The sequence below is a fragment of the Plecotus auritus genome (genome assembly GCF_963455305.1).
Source record: "Plecotus auritus genome assembly, chromosome: 5".
Taxonomy (NCBI): Eukaryota; Metazoa; Chordata; class Mammalia; order Chiroptera; family Vespertilionidae; genus Plecotus; species Plecotus auritus.
In genome coordinates, this window is record NC_137776.1 from 158,628,690 (window position 1) to 158,656,480 (window position 27,791).

Genomic DNA, 27,791 nt, shown 5'->3' on the forward strand with positions numbered 1-27,791 from the left:
TGGAAGAGTTTGTTTAGATTTTTTTCTTCCTTAAATGTTTGATAGAATTAACCAATGAAGCCACCTACACCTTAAGTTTTCTGTGTGGGGTTTTTAACTACAATTTCAATTTTTTTAAAATATATATTTTATTGATTTTTTACAGAGAGGAAGGGAGAGGGATAGAGAGTTAGAAACATTGATGAGAGGGAAACATTGATCAGCTGCCTCCTGCACACCCCCTACTGGGTATGTGCCCGCAACCAAGGTACATGCCCTTGACCAGAATCGAACCTGGGACCCTTGAGTCCACAGGCTAATGCTCTATCCACTGAGCCAAACCAGTTAGGGCCAATTTCAATTTTTTTTTTTTATATTTTATTGTGATTTTTTACAGAGAGGAAGGGAGAGGGATAGAGAGTTAAAAACATTGATGAGAGAGAAACATCAATCAGCTGCCTCCTGCACGCCCCCTACTGGGGATGTGCCCGCAACCAAGGTACATGCCCTTGACCGGAATCGAACCTGGGACCCTTGAGTCCGCAGGCCGACGCTCTATCCACTGAGCCAAACCGGTCAGGGCCCAATTTCAATTTTTAATAGATATAAGGGATATTTAGATTATTTCTTCTTGGATGAATTTTGGTAACTTGTATCTTTCATATTTTTATTTATTTAAGTTTTAAAATTTATTAGCATAAATTTGTTCATAACATTCCCTTTAAATATCTGTGGAATCTGTAGCGGTGTCACCTCTCATTTCTGGTATCGTTAATTGTTGTCTTTTTTAAAAATCAGTCTGGCATCTGGCAAGATGTTTATCAATTTTATTGATTTGAAAGAACCAGCTTTTGGTTTTATTGATTTCTTCTATTTTTGTTTTCTATTTCATTGATTGATGCTTTGATCTTTATTATTTTATTCTGCTGCTTACTTTGGGTTAATTTGCTCTCTTTTTTGCTGCCATTTATTGGAATTTTAGCATGCAGCAGAAACAAGTGCTTTGGTTCACTCTGTGTTTATACAGAAATCAGAGATGTGATTTAAGGGAGCAAGGTGGTGAACTCTGCTTTAGTTTTCTGGCTTTTCCATTCATACATATAAAACTGCCATTTGTAGATTCTCTTAGGCTAGAGAGCATGAAGCTAGTGTTTAAGAACCTTGGTTTTGCAGTTTGACATACTCAGGATTTATTTCCTACGTCTTCCCCCTTCCTAACTATATAATCTCATAAAGTAACTTACTATCCCGAGCCTCAGTTTGCTCATCTGTACAACAAAAAGAATACATTTCCTCATAATGAAATAATTCATGTAAAACTCTTAGCTTCATACCTAACCAATAGTGCTTGATATAGACTGAGTGGCCAGATTATTATGATCTCTGAATGCATCCTACATAATAAAAAGCTAATATGCAAATTGTCCCCTCGACCAGGAGTTCAACCAGCAGGCAGGCCGGCCAATTGGCCATGTCCCCTCCCCCTGGCCAGGCTGGCCAGACCCCACCCATGCACGAATTCATGCACTGGGCCTCTACTATAAATACACACACACACACACACACACACACTGAGTGGCCAGATTATTATGCGTTCAGAGATCATAATAATCTGGCCACTCAGTGTATGTTAGCTATTATTTATTATTACTCTTTCATTACAAAACTCCATCCTGCACTAAAGACCTCTTTATCATTTAAGGATTCTTTTTCATATAAAGTCTTCTATTAGATAAATTCCAGCTTTCCACTGCTTAAGAGTATGGTAGCTAAATGTATAAGCTAGCTTCTGCTCTATATATAACAAACCACCTCAAAATTAGTGGCTACAAATAACACATTTTCCTCCCATGATCCTATGTATTGATTAGGCAGTTTTTCCAGTTTCAGCCAACTCAGAGAGAGCTAGATAATGTAGGATGGCTTTACTTATATGTCTGGTGATTAGTTCAATGTCAGCTGAGACTCAGCCATGTATCTGCAGTCATCCAGCAGGCTAACCCAGGCTAGTCCATGTGGTGGCAGGATTTCCAGAAGGAAAAGAGGGCAAGCTCTGGTGACCAAGGTCCTCCCACTTGTGACTCAGTGGACATTTTGTGTGTGGCTTCACCAATCAACCCATTTTATGTCAATTGTTTTCCCCTTGCTTGGTCATTTGCAAGCACTCCTTATTCATGTTGGCCTATAATATCGAAGATATCTTTGAATGTGACCTTTCATCTTGGAAAATATAAGGTATCAGGCAAGAATTAAGAAAGAAAAATCTCCAGCTCTGATATGTGGGGGTCCCTGAGGTCCCCTGGATAACCCGCCTAACCCCTCTGGGATTCAGTGCTGCCTTGGCTCTGCCAATTTTCTCAGGCCTTGACTCCTCCCCCAACCAGGGAAAGCCTGAGTCTCCAAATCTATTGACAGCCCTACTCCACCTCCACACACAAGCTCTGCTCTGCCACCTGCCAACATGCCAGCCTGTCCTTTCTCCTAGTCTGCCCCATCCCTTAGCATAGACCCCTTACCCAATGGGCACAGCTGATCCCCAGCTCCAAGCCTCTTCTTTTTTGCTGACTGAGCTCAGAGTTCCCATTCTGACACTGGGAGGGCCAGCCCTGGGGATGCAGAGAAAAGAGATCATGGCCCATGAGCTCACTAAATGCATGTAGACAGAAAATCAGTGGGTGGAGCTGATGAGTGAGTGGATCCTGCAAGCAGAGACCCATCCTTTAGTCCAGATTGGATAAATTGCACAGCTTTGGCGAGTACTGGACTAAGGCGCTCTGGGAGGCTCAGACCTCTGCCAGCAACACCATTCGCATGGGTGTCTGTCTTCTGCCCAGAGACACAATGCTTTATCCAAAATCCTGTGTTTGTAAGTGCAGAAAACATCATTGTACCCTTAGGGACACACTGCACAGGCCCAGCCAGTTTACCTGCCCCAAACTGGCTTTGTTCCACAGACAATGGGTGGCTTCTGGTTTTTGGATCCACATGTGATGCTCCAGGAAAAAGCAAAAATGTGTTTAAATTTATTTATTAAAAAAATTGGTGTTTTTTTTTTCGGGGTGGGGGGAGGCAGGGGAGGGAGGAGGATATATAGTTATGTATTTAGAGATCTAAATTTAACTTATTTAAGTTAGAACACTTTACTTTCCTTACTAGTATGTTCCATGTATAAAAATAATGTATGCTCATGATTAGAAAAAAAAAATCCACAATATACTGAAGAGAATAAAATGAAAAGTTCCCTTCCCCAATGAGCCCCCAAAGACCACCTCCCAGAGGCAACCAGTTAACATATTTTGTTTATTACTCTTCTAGAAATTTTCTCCGTGTGTGTAACATGGATTTGTATAACCTTGTTTTAAACAGATGAGTAGGATATTATAATACGTACTATTTATGTTGCATTTATAAGTTTTCTCATATAGATACATGATTAAAACTTTTCAAAATATAGTCCTTGACTTAGAAACATGCGATAAACCCAAACCTTAATTTGTAAATAACTTTTCAGGAAGGAACTCAAAACACCCTTTCAGAGAAATGTTCTAAATCAGAGTCAACAAACTTTCTGTAAAGGGCCAGATAGTAAAACATTTTCAGCTTTGCAGGCTACTGTCTCTGACATGTGTTCTCTGGAAGTTTTTGTTTATAATCTTTTTTAAATGTAAAGACCAATCTTCACTCTTAGGCTCTACAAAAGCAGGCTATGGGCCCAACTTGGCCTTCAGACTATACTATGTGTACCGGTTAACAATGGCGGATTTTGTAATCAAAGAAAACACAATAATTTCAAGAGAAACATCAAAAGTGCTTTAATCAAAGTAATGTCCATCACTAGCTACACATTTTCCCCATCTTTCAGGTAATTTTTTTAAAAATATTTTATTGATTTCTTACAGAGAGGAAAGGGAGAGGATAGATAGTTAGAAACATCGATCAGATGCCTCCTGCACACCTCCCACTGGGGATGTGCCTGCAACCCAGGTACATGCCCTTAACCGGAATCGAACCCGGGACCCTTCAGTCCGCAGGCCTACGCTCTATCCACTGAGCCAAACCGGTCAGGGCTCTTTCAGGTAATTTGTGGATACCATCCCAATCGAACTTTTCTTGTTTTGAGGCAAACCATTCAGAGACCCAATTTTCCACTTCTTCCTACGTTTTGAAGGGCTGCTCAGAAAGTGGGTGTGCTGTCAATCAGAACAAGTAGTAATCTGAAGGAGCAAGGTCTGGTGAATACGGCGGGTGGGTTAATACTTCCCAGGCAAGATCTTTTAACGCGTCTTTAACTGGTTTTGAAGTGTGTGATGGTGCGTCATCATGAAGCAAAATTACTTTGCCATGTCTTCTGGCCCATTCTGGTCGTTTCACGATCAAAGCGTGGTTCAAATTGATTATTTGTTGTCGGTAGTGATCAGTATTAATGGTTTCACCTGGTTTTAGAAACTCATAATACACCACACCTTCCTGATCTCACCAAACGCAGAGCATTGTCTTCTTTCTGAAGCGATTTGGCCTTGCAGTCGATGTTGATGGTTGATCTGGATCAACCCATGATTTTGTGCATTTGGGATTCTCAAAATAAATCCACTTTTCATCGCCAGTCACAATTCGATGCAAAAAAGACTTTCTTTCATGTCGTTGAAGCAACATTTTACTGATGACTTTTCGGTTTTCCATTTGTCTTTCGTTCAGTTGATGTGGCATCCGTTTTCCTTCCTTTAAATCTTTCCCATTGCTTGTAAACGATCAGAAATTGTTTGCTGAGCAATCTTTAATCTTTCTGCAAGTTGTTTTTGAGTTTGACACGCATCTTCATCCAATAATGCTTGTATTTGTTGGTCTTCAAACTTTTGCGGTTGACCTGGATGTTCTTTGTCTTTCACATCTAAATCATCACTTTTAAAGCATTTAAACCAGCGTTCACAAGTATCTTGAGATGGAGCATGTTCACCATAAGTTTCCCAAAGTATACGATAACTTTTTCTTCAAAATAAAGTAATGAATTAAAACTTCCCGTGAATGCTCTTTTTTTGGCATGAAATTCGACATTTTTAAGCGTAAAAATATCTATGATGTTAACACCTTAAGCAAATTTGACATATGAAGTTTTGTAGCTTGCTGTCAATACAACAAAATAGCATACATATCAAATTGCATATATATCAACATATGTGTAACTCCATCTATTGAAAAAAAAATCCACATTATTAACTGGTATACCTAGTAGTTTGCTGACCCCTGTTTTAAATAGTGGTTAGGTCTCCAGCTTAGGCCCCAGAAGCAAAATTAACCCATCATATGTTGCTAAGATACCAAATGAGATAATATATTTAAAACTGAGATTAACCAAAGAACTTATATGCATATATGCATAACCCATGGACAGATAATAGTACAGAGAAAGCCTAGTAAGGGGGTAGGACAGGAGAGGGGGTAGTCAATTGGGGGAAGGAGGGACATCTGTAATACATTCAACAATAAAGATAAATTTAAAAATAAAAACAATAAAATTGCTTTGTAATGTATAATGTCTATACCAGTGTGAAGAATTATTACAGTTCTTCAGTGTTTAGCATGTAACTTTTAAAAATAAAAATTGTTAAAACTGAATAAAAACATTTTGTATATTTTGAATTGCAAAAAGAATTAGTGAAGAATCTGAATAGAATGCTCAAGTAATTTACAAGGCAGAAGAGGTAGATAACACTATTTTATCTGATCCTATCTTTTCTTCATAAGCACAACATAAATACACATTGACTCAACAAAATTTTTTAATCCTCACCCAAGGATATTTTTCCCATTGATTTTTCAGAGTGGAAGGGAGGGGGAGAGACAGAGAGACACGACAATTGGTTGCCCTGCACATGCGAGGAACTGAGCTGGTGACTGCATGCATGGGCGGTGAAGGCAGTTCGTGGCAACCCCAGAAGGGAAAGCCAGATGGGAAGAAGTTGCCTTGGGCCTACGGCAGAACATCAATTAGGTCTGTAGGGTGGGGGCATTTTGTGATATCTCCCTTAGCAAAACATCCTATAACTTGCCAAAAGGAATTCCTTAAAAAAAAAAAAAAGCATCCTATCTAATAAAAGAGTAACATGCAAATTGACCGTCACTCCAAGGTACAAGATGGCCACCCCCATGTGGCCAAAGATGGCTGCCCCCATGTGGACACAAGATGGCCGCCACAAGATGGCTGGCAGGGGAGGGCAGTTGTGGGCAGTTGGGGGTGACCAGGCCAGCAGAGGAGGGCAGTTGGGGGAGACCAGGCCAGCAAGGGAGGGAAGTTGGGGGGGACCCAGGCCTGCAGGGGAGGGCAGTTGGGGGGGGGACCAGGACTGCAGGGGAGGGCAGTTGGGGGGGACCAGGCCAGCAAGGGAGGGCAGTTGGGGGGGACCCAGGCCTGCAGGGGAGGGCAGTTGGGGGGGACCAGGACTGCAGAGGAGGGCAGTTGGGGGGGACCAGGCCAGCAAGGGAGGGAAGTTGGGGGGGACCCAGGCCTGCAGGGGAGGGCAGTTGGGGGGGACCAGGACTGCAGAGGAGGGCAGTTGGGGGGGACCAGGCCAGCAAGGGAGGGAAGTTGGGGGGGACCCAGGCCTGCAGGGGAGGGCAGTTGGGGGGGACCAGGACTGCAGGGGAGGGCAGTTGGGGGGACCAGGCCTTCAGGGGAGGGCAGTTTGGAGGGACCAGTCCTGCAGGGGAGGACAGTTTGGGGGGGGGGGGCTCAGGCCTGCAAGGGAGGGCAGTTGTGGGTGATCAGGCCAGCAGGGAGGGCAGTTGGGAGTGACCAGGCCAGCAGAGGAGGGCAGATGTGGGAGACCAGGCCAGCAGGAGAGGGCAGTTGGGGGGGACCAGGCCTGCAGGGGAGGGCAGTTGGGGGGGACCAGGGCTGCAGGGGAGGGCAGTTGGGGGGGACCCAGGCCTACAGGGAAGGGCAGTTGGGGGGGACCAGGCCAGCAGAGGAGGGCAGATGTGGGAGACCAGGCCAGCAGGAGAGGGCAGTTGGGGGGGACCAGGCCTGCAGGGGAGGGCAGTTGGGGGGGACCAGGGCTGCAGGGGAGGGCAGTTAGGGGCAATCGGGCTGGCCAGGGAGCAGTTAGGTGTTGATCAGGCTGTCAGTGGAGTGTTTAGGGGGTGATCAGGCTGGCAGGCAGGAGCGGTTAGGGGCAATCAGGCAGAGGCAGGCGAGCGGTTGGGAGCCAGCAGTCCTGGATTGTGAGAGGGATGTCCAACCACCCGTTTAGGCCCTATCCCACCAGGATCTGGCCTAAACGGGTGGTCGGACATTCCTCAAGGGGTTCCAGATTGGAGAGGGTGCAGGCTGGGCTGAGGGACACTCCCCACCGTGTGCACGAATTTCGTGCACTGGGCCTCTAGTCTATACTAATAAAAGGGTATTATGCAAATTGGTCAGGACACCCGCACAGTAACGACCAAACAGCAGGCTGCGTGGGGCGACCAGGCCGGTAGGGGGGTTAGTGAGGGACGACCAAACGACCGAATAGCAGGCTGTGTGGGGCGAGCAGGCTGGCAGGGGGGGCAGTGAGGGGTGACCAAACAACCAAACAGCAGGCTGTGTGGGGCGACCAGGCTGGCAGGGGGGGGAAGTTGGGGGTGACCAGGCTGGCAGAGGGGGGCCAGTTGGGGGCGACCAGGCTGGCAGGCAGAGGCAGTTAGAGGTGATCAGGCTGGCAGGAGGGGCAGTTAGGGGCGATCAGGCAGGCAGGCAGGTGAGCACTTAGGAGCCAGCAGTCCCAGATTGTGAGAGGAATGTCCAACTGATCCCTGGGATCAGGCCTAAACCGGCAGTCGGACATCCCCTGAGGGGTCCCAGATTGGAGAGGGTGTAGGCTGGGCTGAGGGGACCCCCCCCTCCCATGCACAAATTTTGTGCACCAGGCCTCCAGTTTCTATAATACAAAAAGAAAACAGAGGCATCTATACATTGGATTTTAGGGACCCCTTGATTCTCCTGAGTCTACTTGTCCAGCCATGTAAGATGGAGCAGAGTGCAGAGAAAGAGTGTTAATGATTATAGGCCCAATAAAATAAAATATTACCTAAGTTTACAGACTATTAAAGGGTTTAGAAAATATTCTTCCAAGCATTTTCCTTGTAACAACTCTGTAAGGTCAGGGAGTTGGAGATGAGCGCAGTGACTTGCCCAAGGTCACACAGCTAGGGCAGGACAGAGCAGAAAACAGCACTTGAAGTTTCTGAGGCCAAACTCAATGTTCTCCACATCTCTCAAGCTGCTTCCCAGGAGGTTCCATGTGGATCTAGTGGGAATGGATGTTTCTGCCTTTATTCCTCTCTCTGTTCTTCAGTTAGTGGTCAGGTTCCCATGAACATCACTTAGTAATGATGCTTAGTAAGCATCCCATGCTTAGTAAGCATATGGAATGACTGACCCTCAAATAAACCAGCATGGTTTGCTGAGCATCTACATCTGGAGCCAAACTGGGGAGGGACCCAACTCTGGGGCCAGCCTGGGTGGGCTGACATCCTCAATGCTTGCTGATCAGCTATGTGAGCTCGACCTAACCTCTGATCAATGTATGAAAAGCATGTAGACGAGTACCAAGGACATGATAAAAGTTCACTAACTGACACACATTTCATTATGATTGAGTCCTCATCTGCCTTCTCTGGAACCATATCATAAAAAGAAAACTATCACAAGAGGTGAATTCATGACTTCAACTTCATTTTCTTCTTTTCAAACAAAAAGTCACAAACAGGTAAATAGAATGAATACCTTGTACACAGATGCTTGTAGATTTGGTAATGAGACTTTCTGGTTGTGTACAACCTCTACATCAAGCATGTCAAACTTGCGGCCCACAGGCCACATGCGGCCCACATAACGAATATTTTTGCAGCCCAGCCAATATAACGGTATATAAGAAACGTTTTAATACAAATTTCATAACTTAATTTTTATAATATCCTGTTATACATAATCTATGTAAATATATAAAACCGTAATATGCAAATAGACCAAACGGCCGAACAACCAATTGCTATGACGTGCACTGACCACCAGAGGGTGCGCACAGAACATAGCGGGTGTCAGCAGCAGGCGGCAGATTGTGGAACGTGGTGGGCATCGGCTGTGGCAGGGTGGTGCAGCAGGTGAATGAGGGCGCCAGACCAAAGTGGGGCACTGGTCGCTGTCATCAGGGCAAGCCTCTGGTGGTTACTGAAAATTCTTTGCTCCAGTGTTTCGCAGTCCCGCCGGGTGCTCACACCCACTGCCAGCACTGGCCCTGCTCGCACCCGCAGCCAGCACTGCCACTCACACCCACTGCCGGCGCCTGGTGCTGATCCCAATAGCTCGGTGCCGTCAGCAGCTGCCGGCCCTGATCACTCCTGAGGGCTTCTCCACCTCCCCGTTCCTGAGGGGCAATTGGGGCAGCAGCCACCGCTCGCACCCGCTGCTGGCACTGGCCCCAATTGCTCTGCGCCGTCAGAGGGTGCAAGTGGGGCCAGTGCTGTCAGTGTGTGCGAGTGGCAGTGGCAGAAGCGGGGCTGCTGGCACAAAGGGGACTGGGGGTCATGGCGGGAGGGGCCGGGCAAGGGCACAGAGGATGGGCTGAGACCTGCCCGTGACCACTGCAGCCTCGCGGCCCACAGTTCCTCCCAAGGTGCACAAATTCATGCACTGGGCCCCTAGTCCTATCTAATAAAAGAATAATATGCAAATTGACCATCACTCAAACACACAAGATGGGAGGGCAGTTGGGGGGGACCAGGGCTACAGGGGAGGGCAGTTGGGGGGGACCCAGGCCCCTAGTCCTATCTAATAAAAGAGTAATATGCTGGGGCCTGATCACTCACAACTGCCTTCCCTTGCAGACCTGGTCCCTCCCAACTGCCCCCATGTGGACACAAGATGGCCACCACAAGATGGCCAGCAGGGGAGGGCAGTTGGGAGGGACCAGGTCTGCAAGGGAAGGCAGTTGTGAGTGATCAGGCCAGCAGGAGAGGGCAGTTGGGAGGGACCAGGCCTGTAAGGGAGGTCAGTTGGGGGCAATCAAGCCTGCAGGGGAGGGCAGTTAGGGGTGACCAGGCTGGCAGAGGAGGGAAGTTGGGGGCAACCGGGCCTGTAGGGAAGGGCAGTTGGGGGTGACCCATGCCTGTAGGGGAGACCAGCTGGGGGGTATCAGGCCTGCAGGGGAGGGGAGTTAGGGGTGACCAGGCCTGCAGGGGATGGCAGTTAGAGGCAATCAGGCTGGCAGGGGAGCAGTTAGGCATCAATCAGGCTGGCAGGGGAGTGGTTAGGGGGTGATCAGGCTAGCAGGCAGAAGTGGTTAGGGGCAATCAGGAAGGCAGGCAGGCGAGCAGTTGGGAACCAGCAGTCCTGGATTGTGAGAGGGATGTCCGACTGCCCGTTTAGGCCCGATCCTACAGATCGGGGGGTCCCAGATTGGAGAGGGTGCAGGCTGGGCTGAGGGACACACTCCCCGCTCCCCCGCACTGTGCACAAATTTCGTGCACCAGGCCTCTGGTATATATATAAAAGGCTAAGTGACCATCTGACCAACCATCTGATAGGCTGATAGGTATGACATGCACTGACCACCAGGGGGCAGACGCTCAACACAGAAGCTGCTGAGCGACAGCAACTTTGCAGAGTGCTCTCTTGCACTCTGGGACCCCTCAGGAGATGTCAGAGAGCTGGTTTCGGCTTGATCTCTGCAGGCCAGGCCAAGGGACCCCACCTGCTGGAGGGACCCTGCTCACTCCACAGACACTCTTCTAGCCACAGTGCTGCCCCAGGTGCAGCCAACCCAGGAGGGACCATGGGAGGTTGGCTCCAGGGCATGTCAGACCCATCTTGCCCAGTCCTGCCCCGCCGACCACCTTCTAATTAATTTCCTTCCAATATGCACGAATCCGTGCACTGGGCCACTAGTTATTAATACCGAACTACAAAGTTCGCTACTGACTGATAACTATAATCATGTTGCATTCATTTCCCTTATGCACCTTATGCACAGGCGCACCATTTCTCTCCCCTAATACTAGCAGTGAATATTTTAGCAGCCGATTGCCACGTCATTAGTCTTGGACTGACTTGTTTGGTGTGTGCAACGGAAATATTTCGCTTTCGGAGAACAAGAAAAATAGGCTTATTTGCTTTATGCTTATTAATTTGTGCAGTTATTTAGTGTCTGGTACACACATGCTTGAACAAGTTAATGTTCAAGAAAAATATATTAATTTTTATTAAAATGTTCTATTATTTTGTTAATGATAACTCATTATTTCAGCCCTTTGTATTCAGCATGTCTCTATTGAAATAAACCTATGTTTCTATGAAAATTGAAGCTTTTGTTTTTTTGTGGCCCACATAAACTTAAGCCTTGTTTATTTGGCCCGTGTTAGCCTTTGGATTTGACATGCTTGCTCTACATGCTGGAATAATGCATCCCAACCCTAAACCAAGCTCCAATATACAAATTTAGTAAATGGAACTTGTCCTTCTAATCTCTTCCTATATGTGATTGATCAATATCTCTTGTGGAAATTACTGTTCTGGAAAGCTGGGACAGGAGGGCAGAAAACCTAAAGTACCTGATCAGCTTGAACTCCTGGAGTTTATCTCCAAGCTACTAAAAATAATCAGCTATCAAAGGCTCCACCTACAGGCACCAAGAAGGAAAGACTACATTTAAGGTAACTGTTATTTATGCATAGTACAGAGAATTGTGTCCTTTTCTTCTTCTTTTGAAAAAGTTTCCAAGAGGAAAATAAATAAGACTTGCTACTCTTTCAGCCCTACCTGGTTTGACTCAGTGGACAGAGCGTCAGCCTGCAGATTGAAGAGACCTGGGTTTGATTCCAGTCAAGGGCAATACCTCGGTTGCAGACTCCTGGCCCTGGTCAGGGTGTGCCAGAAGCAAACAATCGATATGTCTTTCTCACATCTCTCTGTCTCTCCCTCTCCCTTCCACTCTAAAAATCAATGGAAAAAATATCCTTGGGTGAGGATTTAAAAACAAAAACAAAACTACTTCTCTTTCTGAGGGATGGAAGTTCAAGACCTAGAGATCCAAAATTCTTCACAACAGGACACTCAGGAACTCAAGGGTTGGGGTGGAGAGAGGCTTCCAAACATGTTATATGAGAAACAGCTGAAGAAAATAGGGGTGCTGACCTATGAGAGGACTGAAGGGTGGGAAGCTGAATGGTATCTGACAGGCTAACATGGGAGTGAAATTGTCCCAGTAGAGGGTGGTTATTGGAGAACAGATTTTATGTCATATAAAGAAGGAAATTTTAATAATGAGCACTGTCCATACATAATGAGGATGGGGTGAAGGATCATCCTGGAGGGTTTTAAGCAGGGGCTAGAAGGTCAAACACTAGGAATATTAGAGACTGATGAGCTGGCTGAGAATTAAGCTGGATTACACTTAGGACTTTATTTCTAAAAGTTTGAGAATGTATATTAAAACCCCAAACAACTGAACAGTGCTCTTGCTAGAAGGCTAATTGGTATCACCCTCAGACTTATTTTTTCCATGTTAAGTATCAACATTTTGTGCTTCAAGCCCTTATTCAGTCTCAAAATAATTTTAAGAGAAAAACATCGAAGTCAAAATTTAGGGTGGATTATACCAATGTTAACATCCAAGTTTTACTATAGTTATGTAAGATGTTATCACAACTAAAAGCTAGGTGAAGGGTATTTGGAACCTCTGCACTATTTTTACAACTTTTTATAAATCTATTATAACTCAAAATAAAAAGCTTTTAAAAATAAAATTAAAGATACTTCCCTAAGAGGTTCTAAGTCACCTCATAGACAACCTAGTTGGATTCACAAGTGCAGTGTCATCAGTCACAAATGACTGTGCAAGAATGTGCAGGCAGCAGGGCTCATTTCAAAACCATGATCAATCAGCTATTAAGATTTACAGTTGTGATTAGGAAAGCCTATGTCATGTTTACAGGTATCTAATTTGGTTACACTGATTATAAATCTTATCTGAGATCACATCAATAAAATCACCTATAGGCAATATATTATTACAACTGCTTCCTACATGGTACTACACAGGAACCAGGTACATACAGACTTAATTACTATATACTTATCTAACATAATACAATAATGTCCTTATGTCTTTTTCCTCCACTATGATTCGCAACAAGAATTGGATCATATTCATCTCATTTTATCACCAAAATCTAACCCACTAGACAGTCAAATAAGAAATAAACCAGTAATTACGTTATTTTCTTAGACTTCTGGGGGTGACTTTTTAAAAATTTTTTTTATTTTTATTGATTTCAGAGAGGAATGGAGTGGGAGAGAGAGATAGAAACATCAATGATGAGAGAGAATCATTAATTGGCTGCCTCCTGCATGCCCCACACTGGGGACCAGGCCTGTAACCCAGGTATGTGCCCCAACCAGGTCGAACCATGACCTCCTGGTTCATAGGTCAATGCTCAATCATTGAGCCACAATGGCCAGGTTGACTTTCTTATACAAAGAAATCTAAGTCTCTATTTTGGAATCAGGATTAAATATATATACACATGCACGCGCATGTGCTTGTCTGAGGCACAGGGGTTTAATCTCTAAGATCTTTATAACCATTTGTTTTTGATTTGTTAGTTTCCCAAGATATAGTAACTCAGCTTGATTTAGAATAAAATAGAGAGGTCAGGCTTTTCCAAACAGGAAAACCAATATGAATTGTTGAACAGGTCCCCTCAGCTTGCAAGTCCCTGCTAAAATGATCTCTGCCCAATTTTATCAAGTGTCAAGAATAATCAGCTTCTTTTAGAAATCACTGAGAGCATCATTTTGCATTCTTTGATATTAACCACTCAAGAAGCATATGGCAATTTCTTTAAATTTTATCTCTCAATTTATTAAAAGACATGTTTATAAAATAAATATTATGAACAACTCAAATCAAACAAAGCAGTGAGACCACAAAGTGCTGCTTCTTTCTGAAAAGAAGGCATATCATTAGCCTGTACGAAAAATCGGCTAGTCACGACCAAAGTCAAGGAGGCTGTCTTAACAATGTGATGGCAGCTACTTATGATCCCAGAGACACCAATGACTCCACAGGGTCAGTCATCTGAACAGGCTCAGAAGCTGGCTTGATCCTTAGGACCTCTGCAAAGCCATCACCAAACCAGCAAGTAACGTGTGCTATGTCTACAGTAAAGTAGAAAAGGCGGTCCTGGCAGAGCTTCCGTCGATATGCAGACCGGGGGTCGGCTGACAACACAGCCTCGATGGCATGCCTTGCTTCCTCTGCTGACAGAAAATACTTAAATGAAGCCTGACCAACATCTGCAATGAGAACAACACAACTTAATGCTCAAAATCACGCAGGTCAAATTTTATTACAATAAACTTCAATGAGGAGCTTTATTAGTTCCTTGAGTATCACTTGAAATGAAGAGGGTCTGGAAATCTATTCAGTCATTAGAGAATGTCACCTTCAAGTAGTACTTATAGTAATATCTTTTCCTCTAGGAAGCCTTCAAGTGTCATTAAATTTATGGGTCTCCCAAATTTCCACTTGCTAAACAAAAAATATCATGGTAATATTTTTCCTTAGTCCCTTAATAGGAGAACTGAGCTTTCATTTTTCTGGCAACCTAAATGTCACTTTTCTATGCTCAATGTAGACTTTAATTCAATTCCTTGTCATTTTCTTCTCAGAATAAATGGAGGCATGATCAGGGAAATACATGACAGTCCCAGCATTCTCAGAAAGCCACAAGAAAGAGGACTAAACCCACATAGGCCCAGAGCACTAGCTATAAGCAAGGGAAGGTGCCTCCGAAAGCAGGTGTCACACAGCCCCACAGTTAAGTGACGCCACATTCTCTAAGGAACAGAACATGAGAGAGTCCTTGTGAAAACCGTGGAACAGATACACTGAGAAAGTTCAAAGCCATCACTAAAGAACAGGCCAACCCATTCTACCCAGGTGTGTATGTCAGGCAAAAAGATGTTTACCCTGCCAAATAGCAAAACTTCCTGCATTTTCAGCATTGTAAAATCCTGATATATAAAAACCCAGGGTCCATAACATCCAAAACGACCGAAGGCTCGACAGACTGGAAGTCAGTCCTGCAATCGGCAACCCGGCACTGACTGCCGAGGGGGCTGCGGATCAGGCCTGGAGAGAGGCCCGAAGAGAGAGGCAGGGTCTGATCCGCAGCCTCTGTGGCAGCTGTTGATCAGCCGTTGCCTCTCTCTTTCTCTCTGGGCTTTGCCAGCAGCCGTGCCTCTGTTTCTCTCCGGGCCTCTGCGGGGGCTGCTGATCAGCCCCACCTCTCTGATCAGGCCCGGAGATAGGCCCAGAGTGCTAACTGCCATAGAAACCGACCAATCAGAACCAAATCTGGGTAAACTGTGAGGAGCCAATGGCTGCCTAGGAGGCAGAGCTTTTGACACTGACTGGCATAGAAACCGACCAATCAGAACCAAATTGGCTGGCAGGGAAGGGCAGTTGGGGGCAAGATCAGGCCGGCAGGGGAGGACAGTTGGGAGCGAGATCAGGCTGGAAGGGGAGGGCAGTTGGGGGCGATCAGGCAGGCAGGCAGGTGTGGTTAGGAGCCAGCCGTCTGAGAATGTGAGAGGGATGTCCGACTGCCGATTTAGGCCCGATCCCTGTAGGACTGGGCCTAAACCGGCAGTCGGACATCCCCCCAGGGTTCCCCGATTGGAAAGGGTGCAGGCTGGGCTGAGGGAACCCCCCTCCATGCATGAATTTCGTGCACCAGGCCACTAGTCTATACATATAAAAGGCTAATATGCTAAGTGTCCTTCCCTCCGTCCGGGTAAAGACATCCCGTAGTGTAGCAACACCCAGCTTCCTCTTCCTAGCAATGACTAGCCTCCTTGCAGTTTCTGCAGCCCAGGAATATGACTTGCTTTATAGCCAGGTGGAAACACTTTACATTGTAACCAAATGTCTGTGAAGTGTTTTCCCGCGCCTCATCTCCTTTGATCCTCACAGAAGTCCTGGAGTAGGTAGACAGGAGACTCGATGGAATCCTATTTTCTTTTCATTAGCCAGAAAACGGAGATTTAGAAAGCTTAGAAACTTGACCCGACTGAAAAGAAGAAATGGTGGACCTTAAAAATGACTTTAGGTTTTCTCACTGCACCGAATATAGTGAAACACTGCTGCAGTTAAATATTTTACCCTTTGTTCTCCATGTGTGATCTACAATAATAATCTGCTTCGTGTTGATATTTACTGCTGTGTTGCTGACAATTACCTGAAAGAGAAGTTGGGGTGCTTCACTGGGCTGGAAAAAGTTTAGCTAAATCAGAAAGCAGGTCTAATTAAGCAAGTTTGTTCTATATCTATAAAAGGCTAAGTTGACTCGCACATGCATGATACATATAAAGCTCTCACTGGCGTCAATCGCACACGAATGTTTCCATCTGTCATTGTCGATTGTGAATTTGGTTAACATTTCTATTATACAGAAAGGGCGAATAGCTATATTAAAATACTTCTTCTAATGAATTTCCTTTCAATGTGCATGAATTCATGCACCAGGCCACTAGTAGTTAAATAAAAAATTAACTGTGACCTAATTTTTAATAGCTATAACATAATACATATGTCCAAAAGAAGGCTGGACCCTTCCAGAAAGGCATGTGCTTTAAACAATGTTGTCCCTGTTCAAAATATCATCTAGAGCAACGGTTGCCAAAGGTTTAAGCCAGCTGTCACCAACCTTTTGGACCTCATGGACCACCAGTGTTCCGCAGACCACCAGTTGGCAACCGTTGATCTAGAGTGGCTGTGGGTTCCTCTCCTTCTGAAAGGAAATTTAATTTTTAGAAAACAGCCAAGATTCATTTATTTATTCCAATAAATACATTTGTAGGTAAAGCCATGAAGTTCAATTTTTGATCAAAAGACAAGGACCAATTACACAGTGCTAAGATTCCCTTGTTGCACGGCTCATAAAATGACTCTAAAACCACTCAAAACAGCAGAGTTCCAAAAACATCCATACACAACAAAGAAAAAAAAAGAAAATGTAAAAACAAAAAACAAAACAACAACAAAAAACATATCACATTCTTCAGTAACAGTGTGTCTGGCAGAAGAAGCTCCAGGCCTTTGCCTGGCTGTTCATTTGGCATAGGTGCCTTCCTCACTTCCCTGCCTACCTATCCTACTGGGCTAAGCTCAAATACCTTTTCCTCTAGGAAGCCTTCCCAGATTGTCTCCCTGCTGCACAAGTCAGAATCCTTCTCTCCCTCATGTTCCCACACCACTCTATCAGTGCCAACCTCTCTCCCTCCCTTCAGTATCTTTCATCTTTTCTAGACTGAACTTTCTGAGCTCATTTCTTATTTCTATACAGGCTCTAAAGTATGCTATATGTTATAAATCAATCCCTGTTTTATAGTTATATTTTGTAATTTTTTTTAACTATTTTTAATCAAGAAAGTACAACATTGTAGTTTGAAAAAGAGAAAACTTTCCAAAGTAAGAAGCATTCAACAATAACCACAAGACAAAGGGTAAGTGTAAGTATAAAGTATCTTCTAGGAAGCATTGCTTTGTTCTACCACAAAAAATCCTTTTAAAACTGAACTTCCTCCTCCCCATCAATTATCAAGTGATAAAACAACTTTCATAAACAAAACTTTTTAATAAAGAGATCAATTTAAAAAGCAAATGTTGTTTAAACATAAAGCCTTAGGAAGAATGAGAAGCACAGCCCTTCAGGGGCAGATGAAATCTGACATCTCCTTCATAACTGGCTACTTTCTATTGGAGCCATTGCACCCACCTCTTCACAGCCCGTCCTTCATTCTAAATGGCTGCTCTGGATCTGGTATGGGCTGGAGAAACCAGATAATGTTTTAAAAGAACCACATGTTAAAGAAAACAGGCTCCAAGTAAAAGTCTGGCCTCTTCTGCAATAAAGTGCATGTTTCTAGCGCTAGCACTTTATGTGGACAATTTCTGTGCTAAGAGATCTTACCTTCAGAAATATCAAATTTGGCTAAATTTCCTAATAAAAGCTCCTCTCTCATTCAGAAATAAGAAATGGAAAGTACCTGATTCACCTTCTGAACTGAGGTGCTCAAGGTCCATCTCTGCGTGAGGAGTAAACCGGACTTCCAAGGTGGCCACAGGGGCCTCTCGCACCCAGGCAGGAACCACACTGTGGTGGGCTGCGTCAGCCATCCTGGGAGGGCAGTGAGGAGGCACAGGCTGCACCTCCATCTTGCCTCCTTGTGGGACCACTGCTTCTTTCCTTCTCCGTGGCCACTCATCTGTACTCTCCTCTGAAAAGCTCTTCTCCAGGCGACATGGGCCAATCTGCTCCTCTGCCACACTCAGTCTCTGACCACTTCTGGATTCTAAACCCAAGTCTGCTATCTCCCTGTGCTTAGGTGAGCGTTGCTGGATTTTGGCTGTGTCTTTGTGTTGCATGTCATTTTCTCCTGAAGCTCTGTGTTCGGAACATTTAGGCTTCTCCTTAGTGTGACTGCAGGGCTGTGATTCCTCGCACTCTGAGAGCTGTTGCTGAGCACAGCTGTCAGTCTTGGCATCAGACTGGGACACAATTTTTGGTTTATTTTGGTTATTCTGTAAATTACACTCCCCTAAAGGTTCAATCAAATTTTGTGGTGAGTCATAATCAGCAATGTAGGGCTTTATGTCCAGTACAGGTGTGCCATGAATCATGTCAATTCCAGAAAGGTATATAGCTCCACCTATAATGTGAAAAATGCCTCTTAGAAGTAACAATGAAGAATAGTGCAAACAATTGAAAGAACCAGCATCGTCTACCTATGCTTCCCTAAGCTTGCTCACAATTCCCTTATGTACCAGGTTCTCTTACACCTGGTGCTGACATACACTGGAAACCCATCCTCTTCTTTACCTGTCACACTCCTACTTGCTCTCCAGGGCTCTCACATAACACCTCTTCTACAAAGCCCTCCTGGCTCTCTCAGACATAAGCGCTCTTTCCTTTGTGTTCTAGAGGAACCTGTATACAAACTTCTCCTAGAGCCGTGGTCGGCAAACTGCCTCGGGAAACATTAGGTTAACCCAGTGGTCGGCAAACTGCGGCTCTCGAGCCACATGCGGCTCTTTGGCCCCTTGAGTGTGGCTCTTCCACAAAATAACACAGCCTGGGCGAGTCTATTTTGAAGAAGTGGCGTTAGAAGAAGTTTAAGTTTAAAAAATTTGGCTCTCAAAAGAAATTTCAATCGTTGTACTGTTGATATATTGCTGACCACTGTCCTAGAGCCCTCTTCATGTGGTCCGGCAATAACTGGCTTAGAGTCTCTCTCCCTAGACAGTGAGCAGTTGAGCCCTTCAGCACTGGGTGGGGCTGACTCATTTTTGCATCACTGGGGCTTCTAACTCTGTCAGGCACATTGGTGTCTTAAATGTATCTCTCTGGCAAACAGACTCTAAGGTGGCCCCCATGATGCCCACCTCCTGGTGTTCACAGCCATGTACAACCGCATCCTCTTGAGTGTGACTTGATATCACTCCAGATTATGTTATCTCAGGTGCCTGTGCTTGCTGGCAGACTCACTCAAGAGACTCTCCATGTGGACTTGATGAAGTAAGCAGCCACGCAGGGATAGCCCAGGTGGCAAGAAACTGCAGGCGGTGTCTAGGAGTGGAGGGCAGCCACCAACTAACGACCAGCAAGAAGCTGGGGCCCTCAGTCCCACAACTATAAGGAAGTGAATTCTGCCAACAACCCGAGTGAGCTTTGAAGTGAATTCTTCCACAGTCAAGCCTCCAGATAAGAACTCATCCCAGCTGACACCTTAATTGCAGCCTGGTGAGACCCTAAGCTGAGGACCCAGCTCCTGACTCACAAAAACATCATAATGTTTCAAACACATAATAAATGTGTGTTATTTAAACTGATAAGTGCATAATTTGTTATGCAGCAATTGAAATTTAATACTCAATCAAACAATTAAGCAGAACACAAATCACCATTATCAAATATTAAGAACAGGTCTCTTGTCTTCTCACTTACATAGCTGCTATCCAGATCCTACTACTGGTGCAAAGTCTAAGCCTACTAACTTGATCCTTGGGAAATTGGCCAGAAAAACTGATCACATTGGATTCTGTCTCCATTTAAGAAAAACATGACTAACAGAGGACTTTAATTTCTAAAATTATGCTCACTGTGAGTGAGCCTGGAACTTTGGAAAGATGATTTTTGCACTTTCTAACTGATTATGCCTAACAATGTCTATTGAAGAAAGAAAGGCACTGTAGCATAGGAAGGAGCTCATGGGATTTGGAGTCAGACAACCCCCTGGCTAGATGCTATTATTAAAATTATCAAATATCAAAGAACATCAGTGGCCTCATCCATAAAATGGAGATTGTTACCCTATCAAACCCACAGAGCCACTGTGAGATAACGCACATGAATGCTCTTTATAAACTGTACATACTACACAAACACTAGTAGTCACTATAATGCATATTTAGTAACTATAGTGTTATTTTGCTTGCCTTTCACCTTTCTGATTTGATCTCCCCTGTTAGGATGTAAAGTTCTTCTGTAGGGCAGGGATTTTTATCTGATCTGTTTATCACTCTATCCCCAGCACCTAGAACAATGCCTGGCACATAGTCAGTGCTCAGAAAATATGTGTGGGTGTACGAATGATCATAAAATATTCTAGTACTGTTTACCCAAGTTGGTTAGTCATCACAAATTAATAAAACTCAAGTTGGATCAGCTACAGAATTTTTCCAAAACCTATCCAAGGCCTGGTTGAATACAATCCAGCAGACGAGTTCAAGTTCTGAGAAAGAACAAGCAAAATAACTGCTCTCATCTTTTTAGCACCCAAAAGTCTGAAAAGTACTCTTAGAGCTTTTGTCTTATAAGATCCTCAAAAAAATCATGCAGAGTTGCAGAGAGGGCAGATCCTTCTTCTTTGCCCACTGAACAAATAAGCAAGCTGAAGCCTGGAGTGGTCTTGACTTCCAGACCACCTGCTGTTTCATCTTCTGCCTCTCTAACAAATGTGCTGATTAGGTCAGAAGTTCAAGCAAGGGATGCCTGCTTTCCAAATTGTCTGGCTCAGTAACTAAGTTATACATTAACAGGGAGTTAAAACTAATCTGGTATTCTACACAGGGACTTCCACAATCTGACAGATGTTCGATGCTATAGTGTGATTCACCCCAGGCCCTCTGCCACAAATCACAGTTGACAAACACAACTGCAACCACAATGCAAGTTCACTTTCTTAAGGCTGCAAGGAAGAAATGATACACCACCACTCTATGTGCTGACCATATATGCATGTATGACCAGTTACTGTGTGTTAAATTTTGAAAGCATCCAAATACTTTTTAATCATTTTGTATTTATTGCATTTCAAGTCAGAGAAAATTTGGTTACTAATTTAATGATTATGAAATCTTAGAAGTTATTTTTAAATAATTTAAACTTTGATAAATGTAACAATATAAATAAGTTCTGCGCATCCTCAGAGTTTATGTCAAAATGTTTCTTGACATCACCGGTATTTGTCTGAATAACAGCCAGTGTTGAATACTAAGCTGATTTTATAAGACTTCTTTTTAGGAAAAAAAATTAAAAAAGGTTAAAAGTAAAAATGACCTGTATACCTTCTACCTTTTCCAGCTTGGCCAGGGTCAGTCCTATTGCATTGGGACGATGTGGGCTCCTTGTGGAGAAAACTCCAGTCTTCGCACCATTCAGCCTAGGAGGTTGAACTTTTGCCTTACAGCTCAAATGACCATTTTTGTGAAAAACAAACAAGATCCTATTGAAAAAAACAAACCACTGAGTAAGAAAAAAGCACAAGTTAATTTATCATAATGAGTTAAGGGCGGGGAAATTTTAATCCCCACAAATTAAAACAGAAAGAATGCTTTTAAAGGTATTAAAATGTAATCTGTGAAAAAAAAATACCATTCCTGTTTCATGAAGAAGAGTCTTACCTCTGTATCCTTTGTCCCTAATACAATGACTGGTACACAGAACTTAATAGATGTTTGTCAAGTGCCTGAATAAGCAATATTTATGAGGTAAGTGTTTGTTATATGCCAGGCAGTATGCTAGACATTTTTATACTCACATCATCTAATCTGCTTAATAATCCTAAGAAGTATAATTTATTCCCCATTTTAAGGATGAGGAAATTGCTGTTCAGAAATGTTAAATAACTTGACTAGGCCTTCCTACACAAGATCAAAAGCAAGAATCTATGAAGAAAAGCAGTTAACACATTAAGCGCCCTGTCAGTCACTGGTGACTGAAACGGAAAGGAAGACAAAACAGGCTTGGTGCTTAATGTGTTAACAGATTTGAAATCATAAAGTTTATGTGCTACAAAATGTCATCCAAGGAAAAAATGTTTACTGTGTGTATAACAGACAATGAATGGGTTAATATCTGTGGTATCTAAACTATTCCTACAAATCACAAAGTAAAGGACAACTCAATATAGGAAACGAAACAAAGACCATGAAAAGTAATTGACAAAAAAAGAGAAATAACTAACAATCATATGAAAAGATGTTAAACCTCGTTAATAATAAAAAAAAATTAAACTAAAAAACAAAATACTGTTTTTTCCTGTCAGGAAAAAATGTAAAAATTTGATAACATATAGTGTTATCAATAGTGAATGGAAAAGGTCATTTTCATTTACACTTGAAGTATACATTGGTTATGCTTTTCAGAGGGCAATTTGACAGGAGCTCTCCAAAACTGTAAGTGTGTACACCTTCTAACCCAATACAGCCACTTCTCATATCCTACTTATAAAAATATACAAGTGCCCAAGAATGTGTCTAAGGGGGTTTGTTACAGCATGACTGTAATAGCAAATAAGTCTCCATTAACAAGAGAATAGTCAAATTATGGTACATCTATATTTTGCAATAACAGGCAGCCATTAAAGCAAAAGAAAGTAAATCTATATGTACTATCATGATATACACTAAGTGAAGAAAACATATTTCATTTTTTTTAAAAACTCACTATATATATATTTATGGTTCTATGAATATCAAAAAAGAAAAAGAAAGAAAAGGTCTGGCAGGATATACACCGATCTGTTAACAGCAATAATCTCTGAAGAGTGTTGGAGGGTGGGGATGAAAGAGGAGAAAAATAGAAGAATTAAGGGAAAAAAAAATTCTCCTGAGTCCTTTTTTTTAATCAGCAATGTTTTTAACTTAAATAATTCAACCAAGATCATACATACTAGGTCATCAGAACACCCATGTTCTTTCTAATCTACCCAAACTAACATGAAAAAAGTAACTATTTCAGAACAAACACTTAATTTTATGTCTTCACCAGTAAAATTAGACCACTTCAGACTGCTGATGTTGGGGTGAGGAAGAATAAACAGAAAGAATTCCAAATGACACATATAACACAGGCTTTAACATAGGTAATACATTATTATTATTATTATTATTATTATTATTATTATTGTAAAAGGTGGAAATTTATTGAGAAACAAGCAGACTCCCATTTAAAGTCAGATATTAAATATTTTAGGGTTTGTAGGCCAACCAGTTTGTGCTGTAACTATTCAACACTGCTGCTGTAGCACATTAACAAATGCATGTGGCTGTTCCCACACACTTATTTACAAAAACAGAAGGTGGTGGGATGGATTTAGTCCATGGGCCACAGCTTGCTGACTGCTGGTGCAGAGGACAGAATGACTACCCATAGACAGAATAGAGAGCGTCTACAGATTCCAGCTCAACAGAAAGGTGTTGATCACAATTAGAACCAACTGCAAAAGGACTGTGCCTCCTCAGTGTACCCCAAGCTTCCCTCAGGGTGTCCAAGTTATTTAGACAATCACATGCACAAATACAGTAGAGGAATCTCATGCAATAGACAGGTTGGTCTGGATGACCCGCTCCAAGGCTGCCTCCATCAGTGGTTGCATATCAACTGGAATACATTTTACTCAGGGGCAAGCTCTGGCCCAACACTGTAAAACAACTTACCAAACATGAGAAAACTCTTCTAAACCCATCAAGGAATGTTCAGGATTATTAAAGATGCTCTTTCTAATTCTCAAACAAGCCCTTGAATGGCGACAGATGGATGGCTGCCTTGGAGTACCATTCTTGGCTGAGAAACAGGATTCCAAGTAGCCAATTGGCTCAGTTAAAAGATTCCCTACAGAAAAAAAATTAGATAAGAAATCATTAGTCAAAAGATGTATGAAAACATGTTTTTTTAATGCACTGATTTCATAGTTTTAAAACCTTCCAGGTGCTATACAACTATAGAACATGATTCTTACATGCAAGATAGGAATAAGCACAGGTATGCCATGGGAGTAATACTGGCATGAAAATCACAGGGAAATGGGGTGAACTGATTCCCTAAAGTAATATGGGAGGGTTAGGGCTAGTATAGGAAGAGAAAAAGGACAAAAACAACATAGAGCTATTACACCTGCTGTGTGACCTTGGACGAAATAGCTGACGTCTCTGAATCCCAGTTTTCTCATCTATAAAACAGGGATAATAACACCTGTATTAGAGTTATAAGATTATAAAAAAATGTGAAGCACCTAGTACAACAGAAGGTGCTCAGCAAGGAGTGGTTTTTAAAGCCCTTGCTCAGGCTTTTCCTTCCTTTTAACAATATTACAACTATATTAACTGTGTAATAAGAAAAAAAAAACAGTAAGTTACTGATGTAGAGGTTTTGTACACAATGTTTATTTACAAGTCTTGTGCAGGCAGAAAAGTTCAAATGGTAGGTCCTTTCCATTCCTTGCCTGGACTATTAAATTACTCTTGTTATGTCTCCCCTCTGCCAGTCCCTCCCCTCCTCAATACACACTACTCAAATCCTCCAGACTCTGGGTTCCTTATGTCATGCTACTAACTTTAACTTTCCATGTTTCCCACTGTTAACAGATGGTGCATTTCTTAGCCTGGTGTTCAAGATTCTCTGTAATGTGAATCCAATCAATGGTTCCCAAAACTCCCTGTTCCATCAAATACTTCTGGATTTACAGCTTCCCAATCCCACGCACCTCAGAGCCAGGCTCTTTCCTGCCTGTCAAAATGCTAGATTTGTAATCCGGTAGTGTGCAACTTTTTAAAAAATGAGCACAACCTTTGACCAGGTAAGAGTACTTTTAGGAAATTTAAGTCAAACATTTAGAGCATACACAAAGATTTGTTTCAAGAACTTTCATTTAGAACAATGAAAACTGGCAATAAACTAAATGCCCAATAATAGGGAACTTAAGTTAGAGGACATCTACAAAACAAAATAGTTAACCCCTTAAAATTAAAATGATTGACCATAGATTTTTATGAATCTTAAGTTTTTAGGGGGTCATATATCAACTCCTATTTCTAGGGTGTATGCAGTAAAACAAACATCAAGATATTCACAATGGTTTTCTCTGGGTGATGGCTAACTTTCTTCCCCTTGCATCCTCTAGTTTCTAAAGTTAATATGGTTTGCTCTACATACAGAAGTGAAAATAAAGAGAAGCAAACTCATCTTTCCGGGCCCAGTTTAAAACTATTTCCTCCCTCTGGCCTTTCCAGGCTTTCCTCATTGCCTACAGCACAGGATGCTTCTCACTTGTGGCACTAATTCCTAACCCGCACACCACCAGCGGTACATATCCTAGCTCTCCTATATGAACAAAAACTCCCTAAGAGAGCCGTTACACTGGACGAGGCTAGTTCAACTACCGCGCCAAGACCAGGCGGACCTCAGCTACCGAGAAACATGATGACGCCATCCAGCCCGCCTAGACACGTCACGTGGTAGACGAAGCACGTGAGCCATGCCTTCGCAGTAAATGTGACGCACGTCAAAACAGGGTCCTGCATTTCTCGTCCCTCTCTGGAGTGAAGTGGGCTCTCCACACCTAGGCCTCTTCCGAGTGCGAAATCGCCAACCTCTCAGAAGTTACCTGTCTCCAGAGCCGGTTTCACGCACCCACACGGGGTCGCTGTGGGGCGACGCCCTTGTTCCTCCAAGCCGCGCATGGCTACTGGTGACAGAGGCGCCCACCCGACGCGTCCTAGCCTTCCGCTTCCGGTCTGCATGCCTGGCGCCTGCGCAGAAGTCGCACCCGCAAGGTGGTGTCAGTATCCGGCGCAGGCGTAGGGGCTGGAGCGCGCGCGATGTTCTTGGGCAGCCCAAAGGTTACCTTTACTCAGAGGTGTTTGTCGTCCTCTGTTCCTCTCCCGTTACGGGGTTCCTCTCCGGAACCGAACAGGTATCTTAGTTGTCTCGCGCGGACCCACTGCAGTTGCTAGCCCTTTAAGAGCAGTCAGCGACTCCGAGTCCCCGCCCTTCCCAAGAGGTGGGGGTTGGGGGGTGGGGAGGGCACATCCAAGATTTAAAAGATGTCTGTCTCGAAATAAGCAACCTACATATCAAGCGCATGACGCTATTTAAAGAAAAAGAATGTGGGGCGGGGGGGAAAGAATGTGTATGTGCAATCACCAAATAGCAAAATGATCGGATGTTAGGAAATGTTTAAAATTCTCCTTGAATGGTGGGAATACCCATACATTTATACTTGTATGCTCCCGTTTTTCTGATTTACCAGAAAGGAATCCAACTAAACCTTATTTCGAATAAAATGGATGGGAAACTCCATACCGGATTAGAGGTTAATTATTTGGGACTGTTGTGGTCCCTACCTCAAGGAAACTGAAGTGAGAATGAAATTGAGTCAACATGCCATTTACATTGAAGGGATTAGGGTCGTTGTTTCTGGGCAGCTCTGAAAAGTTGAGGGACAATGAGGATCCTTTTAAATCCCATTCGATGAGCAGTTATCCCTGTAGGATAGCCTATCCTTTTACCCACTTGTAACATCATCTGTTATCTATTTTAAGTTTCTCTGTATGCATTTTTCTGTTTCTGGGCACTTTATCCAGTTGATTCACGTGGTGTGGTGGTAGGATGGAGACATATTGCCTACAATATAAATTATTCAAAAGCATACAAGTCCACAGACTTAAAAGCTTAACAACCATTTTTTAAAAAGCTGTTTCTAAACCTGTCCATTTGTTATGAACTAATAGGTCACTAGTAGAAAATAATCAGCAGAAAGAGCCAAGGATTTAAAGAGAACGTGGTTTAAAAAGAAAGGCACTTGACAATTTGGAAAAGAATACGATTATTCTGTTTCCACTTGGAAACAGCTCTGTTTAGCTGAAGAAACAAGTTTGAGAATTGCTGAGCTATATATACACATTGTAAAACTGGCGTGGTAATAGCTGTGTTTGCCACTAGATTGTGGTGCTTGGAAAGTGAGTCTTCCTTAATATGTGGACAGTCTAGTGTAGAAAATGAGGTATTTGCCTTCCCTGCCTTAAACACCATATATAATGACATTCACACAAAAAAATACATTCATTACCAAGTGTGACAAGTACTGAAATGCAGAGCAGACTTGGAAACACTAATGAAGTAGATTGCTACCTCTTCAAGGTAATGTAACAATCTTAATTAAGTTTTGGTATGTGGACCATGGTTATAGAAGATGTCAACTGGGTCATAGGTATACAGGAATATCTGTACTATCTTTACTTTTATGTAATTCTAAAATTATTCCTCGAAAAATCATTTAAAGCAAAATAAAAAATATACCTATGTCTGGATGTCACCCTAGGCAGGTGAATAAAGCCCCAGGGAGGTGTCTGAGCATCTGTAATTTTGAAATCTTCCCCAGTGGTTCTTACATACCAAGAGGGTTGAGAACCACTGTTCTACACCATGAATGC

At 43.2% G+C, this 27,791-nt stretch overlaps 1 protein-coding gene across 8 annotated transcripts; it reads right to left on the reverse strand.

Annotated features, from left to right (window-relative positions):
• Positions 1 to 13,844: 13,844 nt before the first annotated feature.
• TRMO (tRNA methyltransferase O) lies at positions 13,845 to 27,402 on the reverse strand. Of its 8 annotated transcripts, none has more exons than XM_080669149.1 (6): positions 26,204 to 26,259; positions 25,964 to 26,108; positions 24,018 to 24,192; positions 21,645 to 21,802; positions 18,065 to 18,727; positions 13,845 to 14,308 (listed from the first exon to the last, which is right to left on the reverse strand). In XM_080669149.1, exons 2-6 carry the CDS (start codon positions 26,097 to 26,099, stop codon positions 14,049 to 14,051), a joined length of 1,392 nt encoding a protein of 463 aa, XP_080525275.1. In that variant the 5' UTR covers positions 26,100 to 26,108; positions 26,204 to 26,259; the 3' UTR covers positions 13,845 to 14,048. The 8 variants fall into 8 exon arrangements, with proteins under 8 accessions (XP_080525275.1, XP_080525280.1, XP_080525282.1 ...); XM_080669154.1 differs by lacking the exon at positions 26,204 to 26,259 and adding an exon at positions 24,475 to 24,529 and having other exon boundaries at positions 25,964 to 26,103; XM_080669156.1 differs by lacking the exon at positions 26,204 to 26,259 and adding an exon at positions 24,475 to 24,529 and having other exon boundaries at positions 13,845 to 14,269; positions 25,964 to 26,091.
• Positions 27,403 to 27,791: the final 389 nt, after the last annotated feature.

Bases quoted from the DNA above. Each gene is read 5' to 3' on its own strand.
- TRMO (XM_080669149.1), bottom strand. From the start codon at position 26,099: ATGCAGACCGGAAGCGGAAGGCTAGGACGCGTCGGGTGGGCGCCTCTG. The intron at 18,728-21,644 runs GTATACAGGTCA...TTCACATTATAG, and splicing joins CAAGCTGGAAAAGGTAGAAG to GTGGAGCTATATACCTTTCT. The intron at 14,309-18,064 runs GTACTTTCCATT...TTCTCATTGCAG, and splicing joins CAGTTCAGAAGGTGAATCAG to ATGTTGGTCAGGCTTCATTT.